Genomic DNA, 16099 nt, shown 5'->3' on the forward strand with positions numbered 1-16099 from the left:
CATCTATAGAATTTCTGTCTGTATTAGTCATTTGCCATTTCTAACCTACTGCTTTGCATTATTATCTTTTCATAGTTAAGTGTTCTTTATTGAGACAGCTAGAAAATGAACCCCTTAACACTGCCATGGCTTCCATTTATCTATATTTCAGACCACTGCTTTTCATGCTTTAATTTGGAGGCAAGCCATACAAATTTGTGGTCACCAGTGTCTGGTCCACTAGTTCTGGCATGGAGCCTGAGATCCTGCATTTCTAACAAGTGGGCTGCACTTTGCATCACAAGGCTTTGGACTTTACAAAGTTCTCCTAACTGCAAAACAGACAAGATTCTTATCCCTTCCTTACGTGAAGCCAAAGCCTCATAGGTAAGTAACCTCCCCTGGTTCCTACACAGTAGAGTCAGGACAAGTTTCCTGGTCCTTGGACTCTTTTTTCTTTCCTAGGAGATGAGGAAAGTTCCAGTTCTTCCTTTTCCTCATGGCCTCAGGAAGAGAGCATGGCGTGTAGCGGGTAGCTGGTGGATACGTTTCCTAAGAACCATGTCAGCAGGTGGCTCTTCTAAGCTGCCCCCCGCCACACGTTTCTTCTGAGTTGCCTCTGAACCGGCACAGAAGCATTTCTTTCTACTGGTGACCTCTTCCCCACATGTCTCCAAAACCAAGGATCTTTAAGACCTTGATTTTAAACCTTTTTTTGAAGCATTAAAATATGACCCCACCTGGCTTTAGTCATCCTGTCTTTCTAGGAAAATACATTCACTTGCAACCTTTCTGTTTCCCTAAATATGTGGCTCTTAGGAAGATCTTTAAAGCTCTCTTCAAGCACAGTTAGGAACAGAAAAGAGGTGTCCATAAAAACCGTGGAGGTGATTTGTAAAGTTAAAAGCTCTGTAAATAGAGAATATTTGTGTTTTTTTATATATATATAGGTACACATAATTCTACTGCTCTCACCTATGTAGTTTTATCCTTTTTAGCTTTCTTGGTGAAACAAGTTTCTTTTTGTATAGTGTCGGAAATTTAGAGCCAGCAGGAGCCCTAATCATTTAGAGAGAGGGAGACAAAGTTAAGGAACGTCTACCCAAGATGTCATAAGTGGAGAGGGGCAGATACAGGTGGAGGGTGGCCTCCCGCCTTCTCTGCCTCATCCTCATCTGTCATGAAGATGACAGTCACACAGAATCAAGCACAGGGATGTATGTATAGCAGGTACCGAGTCACTGCCATAGAATTTTATATCTGGGAAGGATGTTAGAACTTCTTTCGTCTACCCTCCAATTGGCTGGTATAGATGAAGCTAGGGAAGCCCAGAGATGTCAAGCTGAGACCCTCTGGGAGCCACACAGCTTTTTAGGCTGACTCACAGTCCAGTGCTCCTTCTCCTATATGCAGACAATGTTTGTACATAACGGTGAAAAAAACAGGAAATAAGAAGTGCCAACTGCTCCTTTATGTAGCTGGAAGTGCTGTTCTGACTGCCATCTATTCAGGGCCATTGATAAGTGCAACTGTGCTTGGGTTTCTGAGTGTGTCTGAATTTCAAAATAAATTATATTTCATTCAAGGGAACAGCTAAGCCAAACTTTTGTGTTTCAATGGTTCTCATCAAAGCATCAAGTTCAATTACACAAACATGCAGACTGACATTTCAAATCAGAATAAAAGGATAATTCTTTAATTCACTGACTTCTATTCTGTTAGAGACATGAGTCCATATGCAATTAGCATTTCCTTTGTAATGTTGGGAAGTTTAACATGCCACACCACAGGGTAGGGAATCAGAGGAGAGCTTCTTTAGCTATATGGAAGCTCAGGATTTATATTTATGCTATACATGCCAACTATTGCCATTGTCTTGACCCTTCAAAAATCATAGTAAATGGGTTAGTCCTCACCTCCAGGGTTTTAAATATGCAAAGGATGGTCCACCCTAAATAAGGAGGTAAGTGAGCGTGGCCAGCTTTCCCTGGACTTTTCCTAAATTCATGGAGCTGGAATGGGGCGGCGGGAAGGTGGTAGGCTTACCATTCTCAATCTCATAATCAGCGAAGGCAAGTTCAGAGCCTTTGTTGGTAATCAGCAGCTCCCCATTCAGTGTGAAGATCATTGAAGCATCATCAAGGTTAATCATACATCCAACTACATCTCCTGGCTGCCACGTACGTCCAAAATACCCACTGCCTTGATGCCAACGCTGGCCCTAGGAAATAAGATCCCAGTGCTTAGAGAACTGGAGGTCCTAAAAGCCCCCATGCAGTTAAAGAAATGCCTCCATGAGCAATTTTTCCTAGCTGGTAGTGGTACCTGGTTTCTGCAAGGTACTCACCCCTCTACCAGGGACAACTCATACAGAAGAATAATCTGTCTTACAAATAAATTAAACTCAGTTACATAGGTTCATCAGAAAGGTAGTTAGTCTCCCAACACCTTGTCAGCTATGACAACAAGCAGAATTCCCTTGAGGACAAAGTGGTAAGATTTCCTCACATACTAGCTGCAGGGTGTTCTGTGAACCTTCTTCAGAACATAGGCAATGGGCTTGAGTACAAGGGCAGATATGGAAATCACAGACTGGGTATACAGTCCTCCCCTTTACCAGAGCAAAGAGTAACGTGACAATCAGTAGGTAATGATCATTCAATGATCTAAAGTAGCCAGTGGTGGTGGTGAGTCACTTTGAAGCCAGAGATTCAGACACTCAGTACTTGAAATTGCCAGGGAAGTGCTTAGAGAAGAAAAACTCTGAGGACAGGTGGACATGACCCAGACTCACCCTGCTGCCTTCAAACACGAAGGCTTGGTCATCAGCCCCTAGCTCAATGTCGGGCCGACAGTTTGGCCTGGCCCAGCCAACGCGCATGTCTCCTCCGGTCACCACTTCAAACTCAAAATACCACTTTCCCGATCTCACTGCATAAGACCGCTCTACTCGGAAAAATCGAATCTTGTCTATGCTGACTTTCTCCACAGCTGGGTCAGCTATTGTGAGAAAAAAAGGAGCAGAGGACACAGGAAGAAAAGAAAGAACACATGTTTGAGGTAGCATTCCTCAAAAAAATTTCACAACAACAAAGACTGAAAGACCTCTTGCTACCCAGCATGGTATTTTGTTCATAATATAATAATCAACACAATCATCATATCCTAATCAGAATACAAGGTAACATTCACTGAGCAATTAATTTGTGGTAGATCCCTTAGAAATAATATCTAGCAACAATTCTATGCGGTCAGTAATACAGTCTTCATTTCACAGATGAAAAACTGAGGCTTAGAAAGGTTTATTTGCTCAAGGGCACAGAACCAATAAACTGAGGAAAGTAAGGATATGAACCCAGGTCCGTCTGACCCCAAATCCATCCTCCTCATCACTTAAAATACTGTCCTAATTTGCCTATAGTCCCTCGTGGGGGTGGGGTATGGGATGACAATGACACATTCATCAATTGTTGGGTGGGTGATTTTAATTGGTTGTAGACATCAACTTAGAGATGAGGTGACCTGGCCCAAAAGCAAGCTGGTATTCACATGTTTGGTAAATGAGAGAAGTGAAGGTTACTTGGTTTTGTGACTAAATATCCCCCAAAGCTCAGCTGTCCTGGAGGATCGCTTAGTTCCCTGTGGAAATCATCAGAGTTTCAACATGGTTCTCCTCCCTCCTCCCCTCGTTTGTTAAAACACGCCACTCTGTTTAGTGCCCTTTATTCCTAAAAGTACATGTTAGACTTATTCAAAGCTGGCATTTCTGCAGAAGAGGACCTGTTCCGCCAGCTGGGACCAGAATGAACAATCTCAACGTGTTACCTAGTTCTTGGTCTGATGGCTCGATGTTATAGCCATAACCCACAAATGTGCGAACAGCTTCACGAAGGCTGTCCCTATTGGACTTCTTTGTACGCTCATCCAGTAATGCGTAGGGCACCAGCCGGGGATTTCTTTTGTTCTTCAAATCCTACATGAAGCCAGAGAAAAGAGGTTCTGAGAAAATACATTTTGTCTTTACCAAGGGCTTGTCCACCTTCTAGATTCGCAGCCACCATCCTGGCTTCCTCACACCCATTCACTAGCTGTTCCCCTAGCATCTTTATATCTAGCAATATAGCAACTCATTTACTATTTCTCTTCAGGATCAAATGAATATAAATGGAATGTTTTTGCTATTAAAAACACATTTTTAATAATGCCAGCCTGCGAATAAAGCAAAGTACCCTGAAATTGGTTGGAAATCTCTATTCCCAAGGCAAAGCAGGTGGGGATTTAAACTATTCCCCTGTGGAAGATCATGCCATGATTCAAACTGTTAGAGTCTCCTCACAACAGTCTCTTAACAGAGAAATAAGATAAATAAGCACCTATGTTCACAGAGAAGCAGCAGAAAAGGTGGCAGTGCCACAGTGGGTCCATTTTATTACAGTAGGCCCATATTTGTCTTGGAGACCTCCTCAGTTCCTTAGGGGGTACTAAGAAGACAATGGCCAATGACTGTAGTGAGAAGTCATCATAAACAAATATACCCGCCATTCTGTTTTGAGTCCCCCTAACCCCATTCTGCCATGATTTCCATCGCTGTGGTCTTCTTGGCTTCCAGACACACGCAGGATTGGAGACTCAGGCATGAATAAACATGTGTACACACAAATCCCCCTGGCCTTTCCTGAGGTACCCTGGATACTTAAGGAAATGAAGGAAAACTAAAGGAGGAATGGTCTGACTCTAAACTCCACCTACTTCCTTGATGGGCCCTGGTTCCAGGGTGGTCTCCTGTGCAAGCCAAGAACTCTGCCAAGGAATCCTGGCCTGATGGGCTAAAGGCTTCTTGGCAACCTGGTTTGCCCCTCTCCTGGGATGGGCTCCTCTCCTTTTCACCTTCAGTGGTAGATGCCTGGGACTGACCCAGAAACACTGCTGAGTTGTAACACTGAATTGTGGAAGGCTTACCTTGGCCTTGGAGAGTGGCATGAAACCTCGGCTCTCCACAATGCAAACAAAAGGGGAATGAGCGAAGATGCGGCCAGTGGGCACACATGCAGGGAACATAATCACAAGTGAATCAGATTAACAAAGGAAAGGTAAGCCTATTCATTTCTGCAAAACTGGAATTATGCCTGGAATTAATGTCAGCGTGACCATCACAAATTCCACCCAGTCCCATGACTCTATAAATAACAAGTGCACTGAAGCATGAGGGATAAAGTGCAAGGGCAACTTCCATCTTCCAATCTAATACCCACCAAAACAAAATGGCATTTTGATGGATGATCACATCTCTGAGCTTTTCCAGCAGGCTTGACCTAGTAATTCTCACCTGTTGGATGCCATACGTCCATCCTTGTTTTATTCTGTCTTTGGCCCAAACGTTATGTGCATTTTCTGCAAGCTTATCCACTAAAATCTCTTGAGGAGGTAACAACTTCACATCAGACAAATCCAAAGGGGCTGGCTTGTAGCCATTGGACATCATATAGCTACAAGTAAAAAAATATATATGTACATATATCCATACACATCTGTATATACTCCAGATCTTAGACCAGCAGCACATGGTAAGAACACCATGAAAATAAGGGTACAGTCTCAGGTTCTACCCTTTGGCAGAATGGATCACCCAGCTCTAGTTCAAGTTCTTAGATGAAGCCCCTAATTCACCATTCTTTTTGCCAACGCACATCACAGATTGCACAGACTGCTGGAGACAGCAGATGGTCGCGCAAATCCAGCCTTATTTCTAAGAAAGCTACAAACAAGGGGCTACAAATGCCTGACAAATGAGGGGCACATTCCATGTACTGCAGTGTTACCGAAAGCTCCTTCAACTCACTTCAAAAACAGAAAAGGTTATGACTAGATTGGCAATGACAGGACCTTGAGCCAAATGGTTTCTTATAAATCAGTAGAGAACGATCATTCCGTCTTAGAAAGCTAAACCTTTACTTTGGGAATTAAAAAAAAATTGGGACATCAGACAATTTGTGAGCTTGAGGTGACCTTCTTGGTTTCCTCTTCCGTCCAGGAGCCACAGCCTCAACGGTCTGTAATTTGGAAGATAATTTGATAGATAATGTGAAGATGGGAAAAAGCTGAGTATGAGGCTGGGTAGATGTGCTGCATGGATGGAAAGGACCAGGGCATTCTATGGAGTGACTGTCAAGGAGAACAACTGACCACAGCCATGTGGGAATGGGAGTCTAGAGGCACCGATGGCCCCAGGGCCACCAAGGGCCCAGATCAAAGCCAGAACTTGAATGTGACGACTTGTAGACCAGGAATTCTCTCTACGTAGGAACTGCTGAGCAGTGTGAGACACATGGTCTGCCACAGGCATTAAATACTGCCCCTCATCTACCTTCCTGGGATGCCTGGTCTTGGGCAGAGTCAACATGGGTTGACTGTTGAGCACTGACCCCAGCAGCCTGGTCGGCAGGTAGCCCCTCCAGCCTCTGCCTCTCGGATGTGCTGTTCTCAGCACCCAGTTGCCTCTGACATTGACACTTGGCAGCTTGGAGATTAACAGGGAAGAAGGGGAAGAGAAGCATTTGATTAAAGCTGACACTGCCGAGGCTCATAAGTAATTATGACACCAGTGTGCGAATGCATGGGCACCCAAGGCTGCTACATGTGATGGTGAGTGAGCAAGTGAGCCTGTGGACATGCCATGACCATACATCTGAATGTGTGAAAACACGTGACCCTCCATGAATGTACAAGTGAGAGAGAGAGAGAGTATAGGATACAGACAGATTTAGGGGCCGAATTAAATCTTGGCAGAGACCACCATTTCCACAAAGGAACTACCAGGTTGTCCCAATGCCAGAGGAGTGAGTCTTTTCTATGGCTACCAACCATTTTTGAGCTCCCGTGCCAAATGCTATTCTTATCGACCAAAGGCTGTGTACCCATCTGAGTGCCGCACCTCCTGGCTTAGAAGTAATGATAGTAGTGTAGGGCCCAGGAGAAGGAGCAAAAGGAGGGAAAGCTTGGGACTTCTGTCTGGGTTCACAGTACGGTCAAAGGAACCAGAAGACCCGTGCCCAGCTGGTGCTGGCATGGATCTAGGGCCATCACCTGCCTTTGCGCATGGACCTCCCACCCTCAAAGCTAAAAGACTCAGACTGAAGCATCAAAGTTTTCAATCATTAAAAAATCCTTACTGGGGATTGTGGGTTGCTCAGTCGGTTAAGCGTCCAACTTTGGCTCAGGTCATGGTCTCACCACTTATGGGTTCGAGCCCCGTATTTGGCCCTGTGCTGACAGCTCATAGCCTGGATCCTGCTTTGGATTCTGTCTCCCTCTCTCTCTGCCCCTCCCCCACTCAAACTCTCTCTCTCTCTCTCTCTCTCTCTCTCTCAAAAATGAAAAGTTGTTAAAGAAAACTTTTTAAAAATCACTTACTTTTTAGGCAACTTGACCTTCTTGAGATCCTCCCCAGCAGCTGGATTAACGTGAGCAATGTGGCACCCCAGGGCCAGAAGGGTTCTGTGGTGTAGCAGAGGGAGAGGAGAAGGGTCAGCTTGATAGAGGACAGCAGGAACCCTAACCCGCATCTGAGCTGATCAATAACCACAGTGAAGGTATTATTTCCTATGCTAAGTCCTTCAGTGGCATGAAGAATAACCATCTCCACCCATTTATCAGGACAAATCATGTTTTCAAGGCAAGAGACATACCTTTACAGTGTAGTTATAAGGCATTAAATCACCCACTCACTGTTTAGTCCACATTCAATTCAATTCAACACTCACTTTAAGGTTTCGGTTGACATTTGTAGGTTATAATTCTTCTCAGTTTCAGGCAGCTTGGAAAACTCCACAAGACAGGGGTGTTGTCTTTTATTGTCATCCCGTGTCTAGGTGACAACAAAAGAAAAACATAATTTAAGTTTTCAGAACAGTCACTGCCCAGGAAAACAGAAAAGGACGCACTTTGAAACATGGCCCAGGCAATCCATATTGGAAAAGACAAGCAGAGTTATTTGCTGATAGGCAAATAGACCATCTTTTCTCTTGCAAATGATACACATCCTTCCCAAGTTACCAGTGGCTTGGGTTCTGTGGATTGTTTCTACTCAAGTGTCTGTGTTCAGAACATACTGTCACAGAGAAACAATTTTACACGTGGCAGCCATGTTCCTGTCTGCCTCAAAGTCACAGAATCATAATGCTACTGCAGGCTAGCATTCTTTAGAATATAACGGACTAGAGAATCTGTCCAGGAGACAGCACTGTCCCAACAGAAACATCAAGTCAACCACAAATGTGAACCACATTTATAATTTCAAGTTTTGTAGCCACATGTGAAGAGCAAAAATAAACAGGTGAAATTAATCTTAATGATATATTTTAGGGGTGCCTGGGTGGCTCAGTCAGTTAAGCATCCAACTCTTGACTTCGGCTCAGGTCATGATCTCATGGTTTGTGAGTTTGAGCTCCATGTGCTGACACACATTGGGAATCTTCCTCTCCCTTGCTCTCTGCTCCTCCCCTGCTAATGCTCTCTCTTCCTCAAAATAAACAAACTTAGAAAATAATATATTTAACCCAATATATAAAAATATTGCCATGTTAACAAGTGATTAGTATCAGAAATCATTTCTGAGACATTCTATACTAGTTTTTCACAGCAAGTCTTCAAAACCCAATGTGTTTTATAATTACAACACATTTCAATTCAGACTAGTCACATTTAAAATGCTCAGTAGTCATTTGTGGCTCATGACTATTGTATCAAACAGTACAGATCCAGACATTAACTAACTAACTAATTCATCCAACAAACATTTGTCAAGTGTCTGCTATGTGGTAGGCACTGAGCTAGGCATTAGCAGTTCAGTGATGAGCCGGGATAGCCCCAGGCCCATGAAGAATACAGTCTAATGGGGTAGAGAATAGTAATAAAATAATCATAATAACAGATGTAATATTGCAGCTGTGAGTAATTCTCTAAAGGAGAGGTCTGTGGTGTTATAAAAGCACAGAGCAGAGATGTGGTCATATAGAAGGAGAAAATTTTATGGTAGCTATATCAATACCAATAAGTATTAGAGCGCAGGGACCCTTTCAGTAACTAAGCTGGAAGGTACATAATTTGAGGATGTTGGGGTCAAAGGCAGCTTTAGAACTCACCTATCCTTATGCCTTCAGACACGACCTTACACAAATCACGGGACACAAAGTCAATTTACATCCTCTTTGAAAAATGCTTTCTAGTGCAAGAGATTCCATAATCTCGTCTGAGTGTCTATTAATCTTAGTGATATGTCTGAAAACCATATTAAACAAATTCTGATTCAAAACAATGAATCAGCCTCTCCCCCCCCCCCCCCCCCCCCCCCCCCCCCCCCCCCCGCCAATGCAGAGAGGACAGCTTTTTTCTGAAGGGGAAAAAAAGATGTGAGAGTTTTGAAGGAGGCGCTGAGGAATGACGGTGCCTGATATTCTTTGAATGAAGGAAGCCATCTTCAAGTAAGAAGAGAAGTGAACCCCCAGTTCTATCTGCTCAGAGCTGGCCCCCGCCCCTTGACTGCACTTAGATAACTCAGCAAACTTGCAGCAAAAGCTATGGAGGAGGTGGTAAGAAGGAGTGAGTTTTTGGCTCATGCGGTTCCCTTCCTCATCTGAGTCTTTCAAGAGCCCTCCCCAGGTAGCAAGGCAATCCAGTCCTCTTCCCCAGTCTGGCCACTGGAATGCATACCTTGCCAAAAGTCCAGCCAAGCTCTATTTTATTCATGCCCCAAAGTTCGTGGATGTTTTCAGCCAGTCTGTCTCGGATCTTCTCTAGGTGAGGTGGCAAAACCACCTAAAAAGGAAAGGAACAAGTGTGAAACCAGCACTACAAGAACCAACCATATTGAAATCTATCATAAAATCTATGTGGATGTGGTGTTGCAGTTGAATTCCCGACACGTCCCCCAGGAGAGGCTGCTTCCAGAGGCTCCTTCTTCCCGAGAGTGGCTGTACTGTTTCAAACCTCTCTGCTTGACCCCGATGACTTCAGAGATTCGTTCCTCTCTGGGCTTCCTCTCTGTCCACCGCTTCTCAGCCTTCTTTGAAGATATTTGTGTTGTGTGTTCTTTACATGTGAATGCGTCCCTGGGCCTCCCCTCCCTCTCCCCATCTTCTTTCCTTGGAAGATCACACCCAGGCATAGATGATCACACTTAAGTGTGTAGGTCTCCAGGCATGGTCTCTCTTGAAGTTCAGACTTACAGTTCCAACTGCCTGCAGGATTTTCCCACCAAGTAAACCCAATATGCCATTCAAAACTGAGTTCATTTGTTTCCTTCAAAACCTGTTCTCTTTCTGTTTTTATTTTCTCTTTTTTCAGTGGTTTACCATTGCTTCGAGTCTGGAAGTCAGCCTAGTGTCTTCCCTCTGGGTATTATGAGGACCCCCAGCCTCATCTAATCAGTCACAAAATTGATCATGTTCTTTTTAAGTAGTCTTCACACCCAGCACGGAGCCCAATGTGGGACTTGAACTCATGACCCTGAAGATCCAGATCTGAGCTGGAATCAAGAGTACGACGCTTAGCTGACTGAGCCACCCAAGTGCTTCTGATCGTGTTCATGTTTGAAGCATCTTTCTCAAGGTCTCTCTCCTCTAATCACTCAAGCTCATTATTTTCTCTTTGGACTACTGCAAGACCCTCACAGCTCATCACCCCAACTCCCGACCAATCTACCTCCACACTGTGGCCAGAGTGATGAGTCTCCAACAACAGAATCACATCAAAACACTCTTCCTGGGTGTCTGCAAGTGTTCCTTGATCTCCTAAGACACAGACTAGACGTGTCAACCAAGTACACAGTGTCCTCCTTCAGTTCTTCCACCACGTCCTCACAAACACATCCTTGCCAACTTTGGAAATTATTACAAAAGATCACACTGTTTAACAATTCTGTGTCCTTGCATACGCTATCTTCACCCTTATCCATGTCCCCAATGATACATGTAAAATGCACGTGTGCGCACGCATGCACACACACACATCCATACACACACCCCTCTAAACCACAGAGCTGATGACAAAGACACTCTCCTAGACCAGGCTCCAGATGGGTGCCTCTGAGCCCTTTTTCCAACTAGGCTCTATCCTTGCACCTTGGTCTCAAGACCCCAGTTGGACAAAGCATCCTGCTAAATCAGTCTGACGAGAATGCACCACCCTTGATAACTGATCAGCCCTTTCCTTACTTCCATGTCTGATGGAATTTCCTCCTCCCCCACTCTCCTCCAGGTGGTATCAGATCACTCTGGCCTGCCTTCAGACAGAATCCTGGGAGGTCAATTTACAAGAATCCATCCGAACCCCTGATGCTTTTCTTAGTAACTTCTCTTCCACTGGTTCTCCCCAACTCCCCAACTTGCTCTCCTTGGCTCTGGAGCCCTACATGTTCTTGCTGTATTCGGAACCGAGCCCAGCTCTGCACTGGAGTTCCTTTCCCCCTGTTTACCTAGCTCCTAACTAAAATATGCTTTTACTGCTTTAACAGCTGTCCAGCTCTGATTTTAATCCAAACACCCTCAATATCCACACTTCTAAATTTAGCTCAAGCATACCACCTTTGAGAAGACTTCCCCATTACCTTCACAGAGACTTCCTCCGTGTTTTCTTGGAACTTTGTTCATCTCTCTCCACAAAGGTCATTATAGCTGAAGGTCTAAGATTTTTTCTACTTTCCTTCCATGTTTTAAAATATACTATCACTGCTACTGTAGTAATAACAATAATAGTTATAATTCCCATGTTTATTCACTGACAACTTTTAAGCAATGGGAGATTTCATATAGAAATCCAGATTCCTAGTGTGCTTTGACCACTTGGAAGATCACAAACACCGGATCCACACTTCTGCCTGGTAACCATCAGCTGGAGCTGAGAAACAGCCAGTTTCTGAGAGCTTGTGCACTTGACCTTCACTTCCGCATCGCCTGCCTGGCCCTTGCAATGTGCCCTGCAATGGTTGTTAGTATGTCCACTATTTACAAAAATCCTGATGTTTTTTCTTTTGGGGAGGGTAGCTTCTGTATAAAAATTGCTTTTGGTATAAAAACATGTGTATCTAGTAAGTGCTGCATATGAGGGGATCATGGAGAAAAACTGCAGGAACATTTAAATGATGTGTTAGAGTCACTATTTGACTTTCACCTAAAGCCATTAAAAAAAATCAACTTAATCTAATTATCAAAAAGGCACCGTTAATAATTGGCATGATGAACAAAATGGGGAACATTAGCAAGAAAATTATAACTGCGTTTGGGGTTTATTGGTAAACCAAGAGAATCTGTTTACAGTAAGTGTTCCTTAGGAGATCACGGACTGCAAAGGGACGTCCATGTGGGAGGAACCTCAGGCTTCAATGAAGGGGGACAATGTGGAAAGAGGCCTCCACAAATAATAACCCCAAATCATAATTTCAGTGACTCAACTGGTCCCTAATTGGGGGAGAGTAACACTGGCTTGCTAACCGTGTTGGAGTGTCTGGGGCTGGGCTACTTTTTCCCTGTGTTCAGCCAGGGGCTGGGGGGCTTCAAGCCCTGGGGACTGTTAATGCCTAAGGACAGGGCTCCAGTCAGCAACACTTGGTCTACAAACCGGTTACTGTGGTCCAGGGAGAGTGGAGTTGAACCTCCATATATACATATATCTGTGTGTGTGTGTGTGTGTGTGTGTGTGTGTGTGTGTGTGCACGCGCGTATTTAACTTCTCCTTTGATAATTTCACAGAATAGTAGGTTCTAAAAAAATCATGAGGTCTCATTTAAGATAATAAATTGCACCTTTCCAACAAGAACTTCCCTATTACTTGACTTCCTGGGAACATGTCCCTAGTTCCAGGGTCCATACAAATTCAACTTCGGGTCCTGACATCAAAGGATTTTCTGGCCTGCTGATTTATCTGCAATCTTCAATTTTCAAATCTTCAATTCTGCCTGTTTAGACACTCTTCCCACCCTTTGGTCAAACCCTTTCTCCCTCCCTCATCAAAATAGCCCCTCATTGTTTTTTGAGGCCTACTTCTTCCAGGAAGACTTTCCTAGCACATGTCTGATTATTTAGTGAGGGGCGACATAGACAAGTAGGTACCGTGCCCGTGCTCTCCCTTCACTTGGGCACTAGTGGCTCTGCATCCACGTTACAGCTAGTTTAGTTCTTGGGCCCTCAAGCTTTGTATCTAGGGTAGGCAGGAACCAGAGGATCTGATTCCTAGGATCATGTCTGTCTCCTCCCCAGTTTCCTATCAACCTTCTCAAGGCTAGCTACTCTCAAGGAGCTGTCCAGGCTCTGTGAAGCAGGCAGAGAACTGCTGCTCTTTCCATGCCATGGGAATTCACAATAATTTGCTGCAGGAGGTATGAAGCCAATTCATGAATATGCACGTATTGCTGAATGTAATAGGATTGCATGAATGTTACAGGAAAATAACATGCTGGAGACCTTCCACAGGTCAAAAGAGCTATATTCCTACAATTAACTACTACTACTACAATTGATTCCTACTACTAACCCCTTGTTCCTCAGAGACAAGACCCCTTGTCATTTACTTTCCCTAACATTGAGAAGAGTGATTTGAGCAGCACCAGTGCGGAGGGAATCCTGGAAGCTGTTGTTTATGCCTCTTGTCTGAAGCATGTGAGTGTGTCCCTCTCACAACAGAGGCCCCGGGAAGGAAAAGAAAGTGTCTGTTTATCAGCACTTTCCCCTCATCTATACTGCCTCGTTTCAGTTTTATTTCCAGCTCTTCTCCTACATGCTACCCCTCCTCCAAGCATCCAGCCATAAGAGAATACTTATTACCACCTGTCCCTGTTTTTTTGAAGTTTTTAAATCCCAGTTAGGTAACATAGTGTAATGTTAGTTTCAGGTGTACAATACAGAGATTCAGCACTTCCCTATACCACCTGGTGCTCACCACAAGTGCACACTTAACCCCCGTCACCTACTTAACCCACGCCCCCACCCATCTCCCCTCTCGTCACCATCAGTTTGTTCTCTGGAATTAAGAGTTCGTTTCCTGGTTTGCCTTTCTTCCTCCTTGCTCATTTGTTTTGTTTCTTAAATTCCATATATGAGTAAGATCATATGGTATTTGTCTTTCTCTGACCTATTTCGCTTAGCATAATACTTTCTAGCTCCACGTCTCCATCCAAATGGCAAGATTTCGTTCTTTTTTATGGCTGAGTAATATTCCTTAATTTGGCTGTTGTAGATGCTGCTGCAGTAAACATCAGAGCGCATGTACCCCTTTGAATTAGCATTTTGGCATCCTCTGGGTAAATACCTAGCAGTGCAGTTGCTGGGTGGTCGGGTAGCTCTCCCCCTGCCCCTCCGTTGTGTTTCTTTCTAGACCCTTACTTACCCTGCTCCTGTTTCTGCACCCCTCAACGCCCCTCCCCATTTAAGCTTATTAAAGGGCTGGCTGAATTCTACCCTCACTAACTAGACTTCTAGAAATTTTCTAGCCTAACAGGTGTCTGTAGCACTTATATGTGCATATTGTTCGTTTTGCACTTATTACATTCAGCCTTAACAAAAGAGTACATTTGCTTTTTACATCTTCAGCTTGGTTGTGAGCTCCCAGAGAATAGTACATATTTGCACCTGCACTTCACAGGGTCTTGCAAGTAGCAAGTGACCAAACCGCTGTCTGAGAAATCCTGAAAGAACTCAATGTACACATATGGTGGAAACGTGAAGAACTACGGTGTTCACGTAACACGATGATAATGCTGAATGTAGGACAGGAATGGCTCAGAGATGACCCAGAGAGAAGGATTTGGCCCTACTATTTCATCTCTGCGGGTTGCCCGCTTGAACCCACCTGGCTGGTGTCTATGGGGCACGGGATGAAAGAGGCCTGAGAGAGGAACTGGGCGGTGCCCAACAGGTCTCTCACTCCTTCCGCATCCCGTTTATATGCTTTGACAGGCTCCAGTCTCATTTTTTCTTTTGGAAGTAAGGCTTCGTAGCAAGGGGCATAGCCAGAGGGAGGCAGGAACTTAAATTCTCCGTGACGTCCACCCATCAGGAAACGCACTCTGTGTCATTTGGAGAGACCAGGAAGAGAGAGGTTAAAAAGAGAAATCCCAGCCTAAATAAGTGAACATTCAAGATAACCTCCCCCCTGCCCCCAGGCCTAAATTAGTCTGTGGGGAAGCGCCTGAACTCAGATTCGGTACAACGAATATCCTACAGTATGCAAAGCACTGGGGAGAATGTCAATGCACGATCCTCAGGTGAGCCATGTCAGCTAAGTCCTTAAAAGGTAATTTATACACAGATATCACTGGACATTAAAAATTATGTTTTTCCAGGCGTGCCTGAGTGGCTCAGTCGGTTAAGTGTCCAACCCTTGATTTTAGCTCAGGTCATGATCTTGCAGTCGTGGGACTGAGCCCCACATTGGGCTCCACACTGAGCTGAGCATGGAATCTGCTTAAGATTCTCTGTCTCTCTCTCTCTCTGCCCCTTTACCCTGCTTGTGTGCTCTCTCTCTAAAATTAAAAAAAAAGATCACTCTAGTAGATAAATCACCATCATAAATATTACTAGCAATAAATATTATTACTAATCACTCTAGTAGATAAATCACCATTATAAATATTATTACTACAGTACTGAGAAGAGTAACAGTGATGATGAGGATCTTATTCTCTGAAGAGATCACATTAAAACTACAGCATTAGGACTTCACATCTTTTTACTGGAAGGGCATTACTCACATATCAATTAAAGACAACATGGCCTAAGTATCTGGGAGAAATAGAAAACTCTAATTTTAAGATTCAGGCAAAAGATAAATACCAGAATATTAAACACAAATGGTATATATGCAGGTGATATCCTGCAGAGGCTGCAGTTCCCCAAAATAGCCATATGAGGGCGACTCTGAGCAGCAGGTGGTCATAGCCATAGAAAGCCAAATAGGTACGAAGTGTTTGCTCACGAGGGAACCAGTGCCTTCTTCAGTGGCACCCCCACCCTGCTGGCATCCAGGCGTGACACTGTGGTCCACTCCAGTAGTGCCTACAGAGACCTCCCCAGAAGGAGGAGAGAGAGAGACACTTGGGGGCTCACAGTAATGGCGGGCACTAAATTTCCAG

At 44.2% G+C, this 16099-nt stretch overlaps 1 protein-coding gene across 1 annotated transcript in view; it reads right to left on the bottom strand.

Moving 5' to 3' along the window:
* Positions 1–16099, bottom strand: part of RYR3 (ryanodine receptor 3) — a 349369-nt gene that overhangs the window by 197911 nt on the left and 135359 nt on the right. Inside the window, exons 20-27 of the mRNA XM_029952228.1 lie at positions 14818–15034; positions 9688–9792; positions 7740–7843; positions 7390–7473; positions 5306–5465; positions 3805–3952; positions 2774–2979; positions 2026–2200 (exon numbers count right to left, since the gene is read on the bottom strand). Of these exons, the coding sequence (XP_029808088.1) occupies positions 2026–2200; positions 2774–2979; positions 3805–3952; positions 5306–5465; positions 7390–7473; positions 7740–7843; positions 9688–9792; positions 14818–15034 (1199 nt within the window). The remainder of the gene's footprint in view (positions 1–2025; positions 2201–2773; positions 2980–3804; positions 3953–5305; positions 5466–7389; positions 7474–7739; positions 7844–9687; positions 9793–14817; positions 15035–16099) is intronic.

This window comes from Suricata suricatta, chromosome 9 (genome assembly GCF_006229205.1).
Source record: "Suricata suricatta isolate VVHF042 chromosome 9, meerkat_22Aug2017_6uvM2_HiC, whole genome shotgun sequence".
NCBI classification, from domain to species: domain Eukaryota; kingdom Metazoa; phylum Chordata; class Mammalia; order Carnivora; family Herpestidae; genus Suricata; species Suricata suricatta.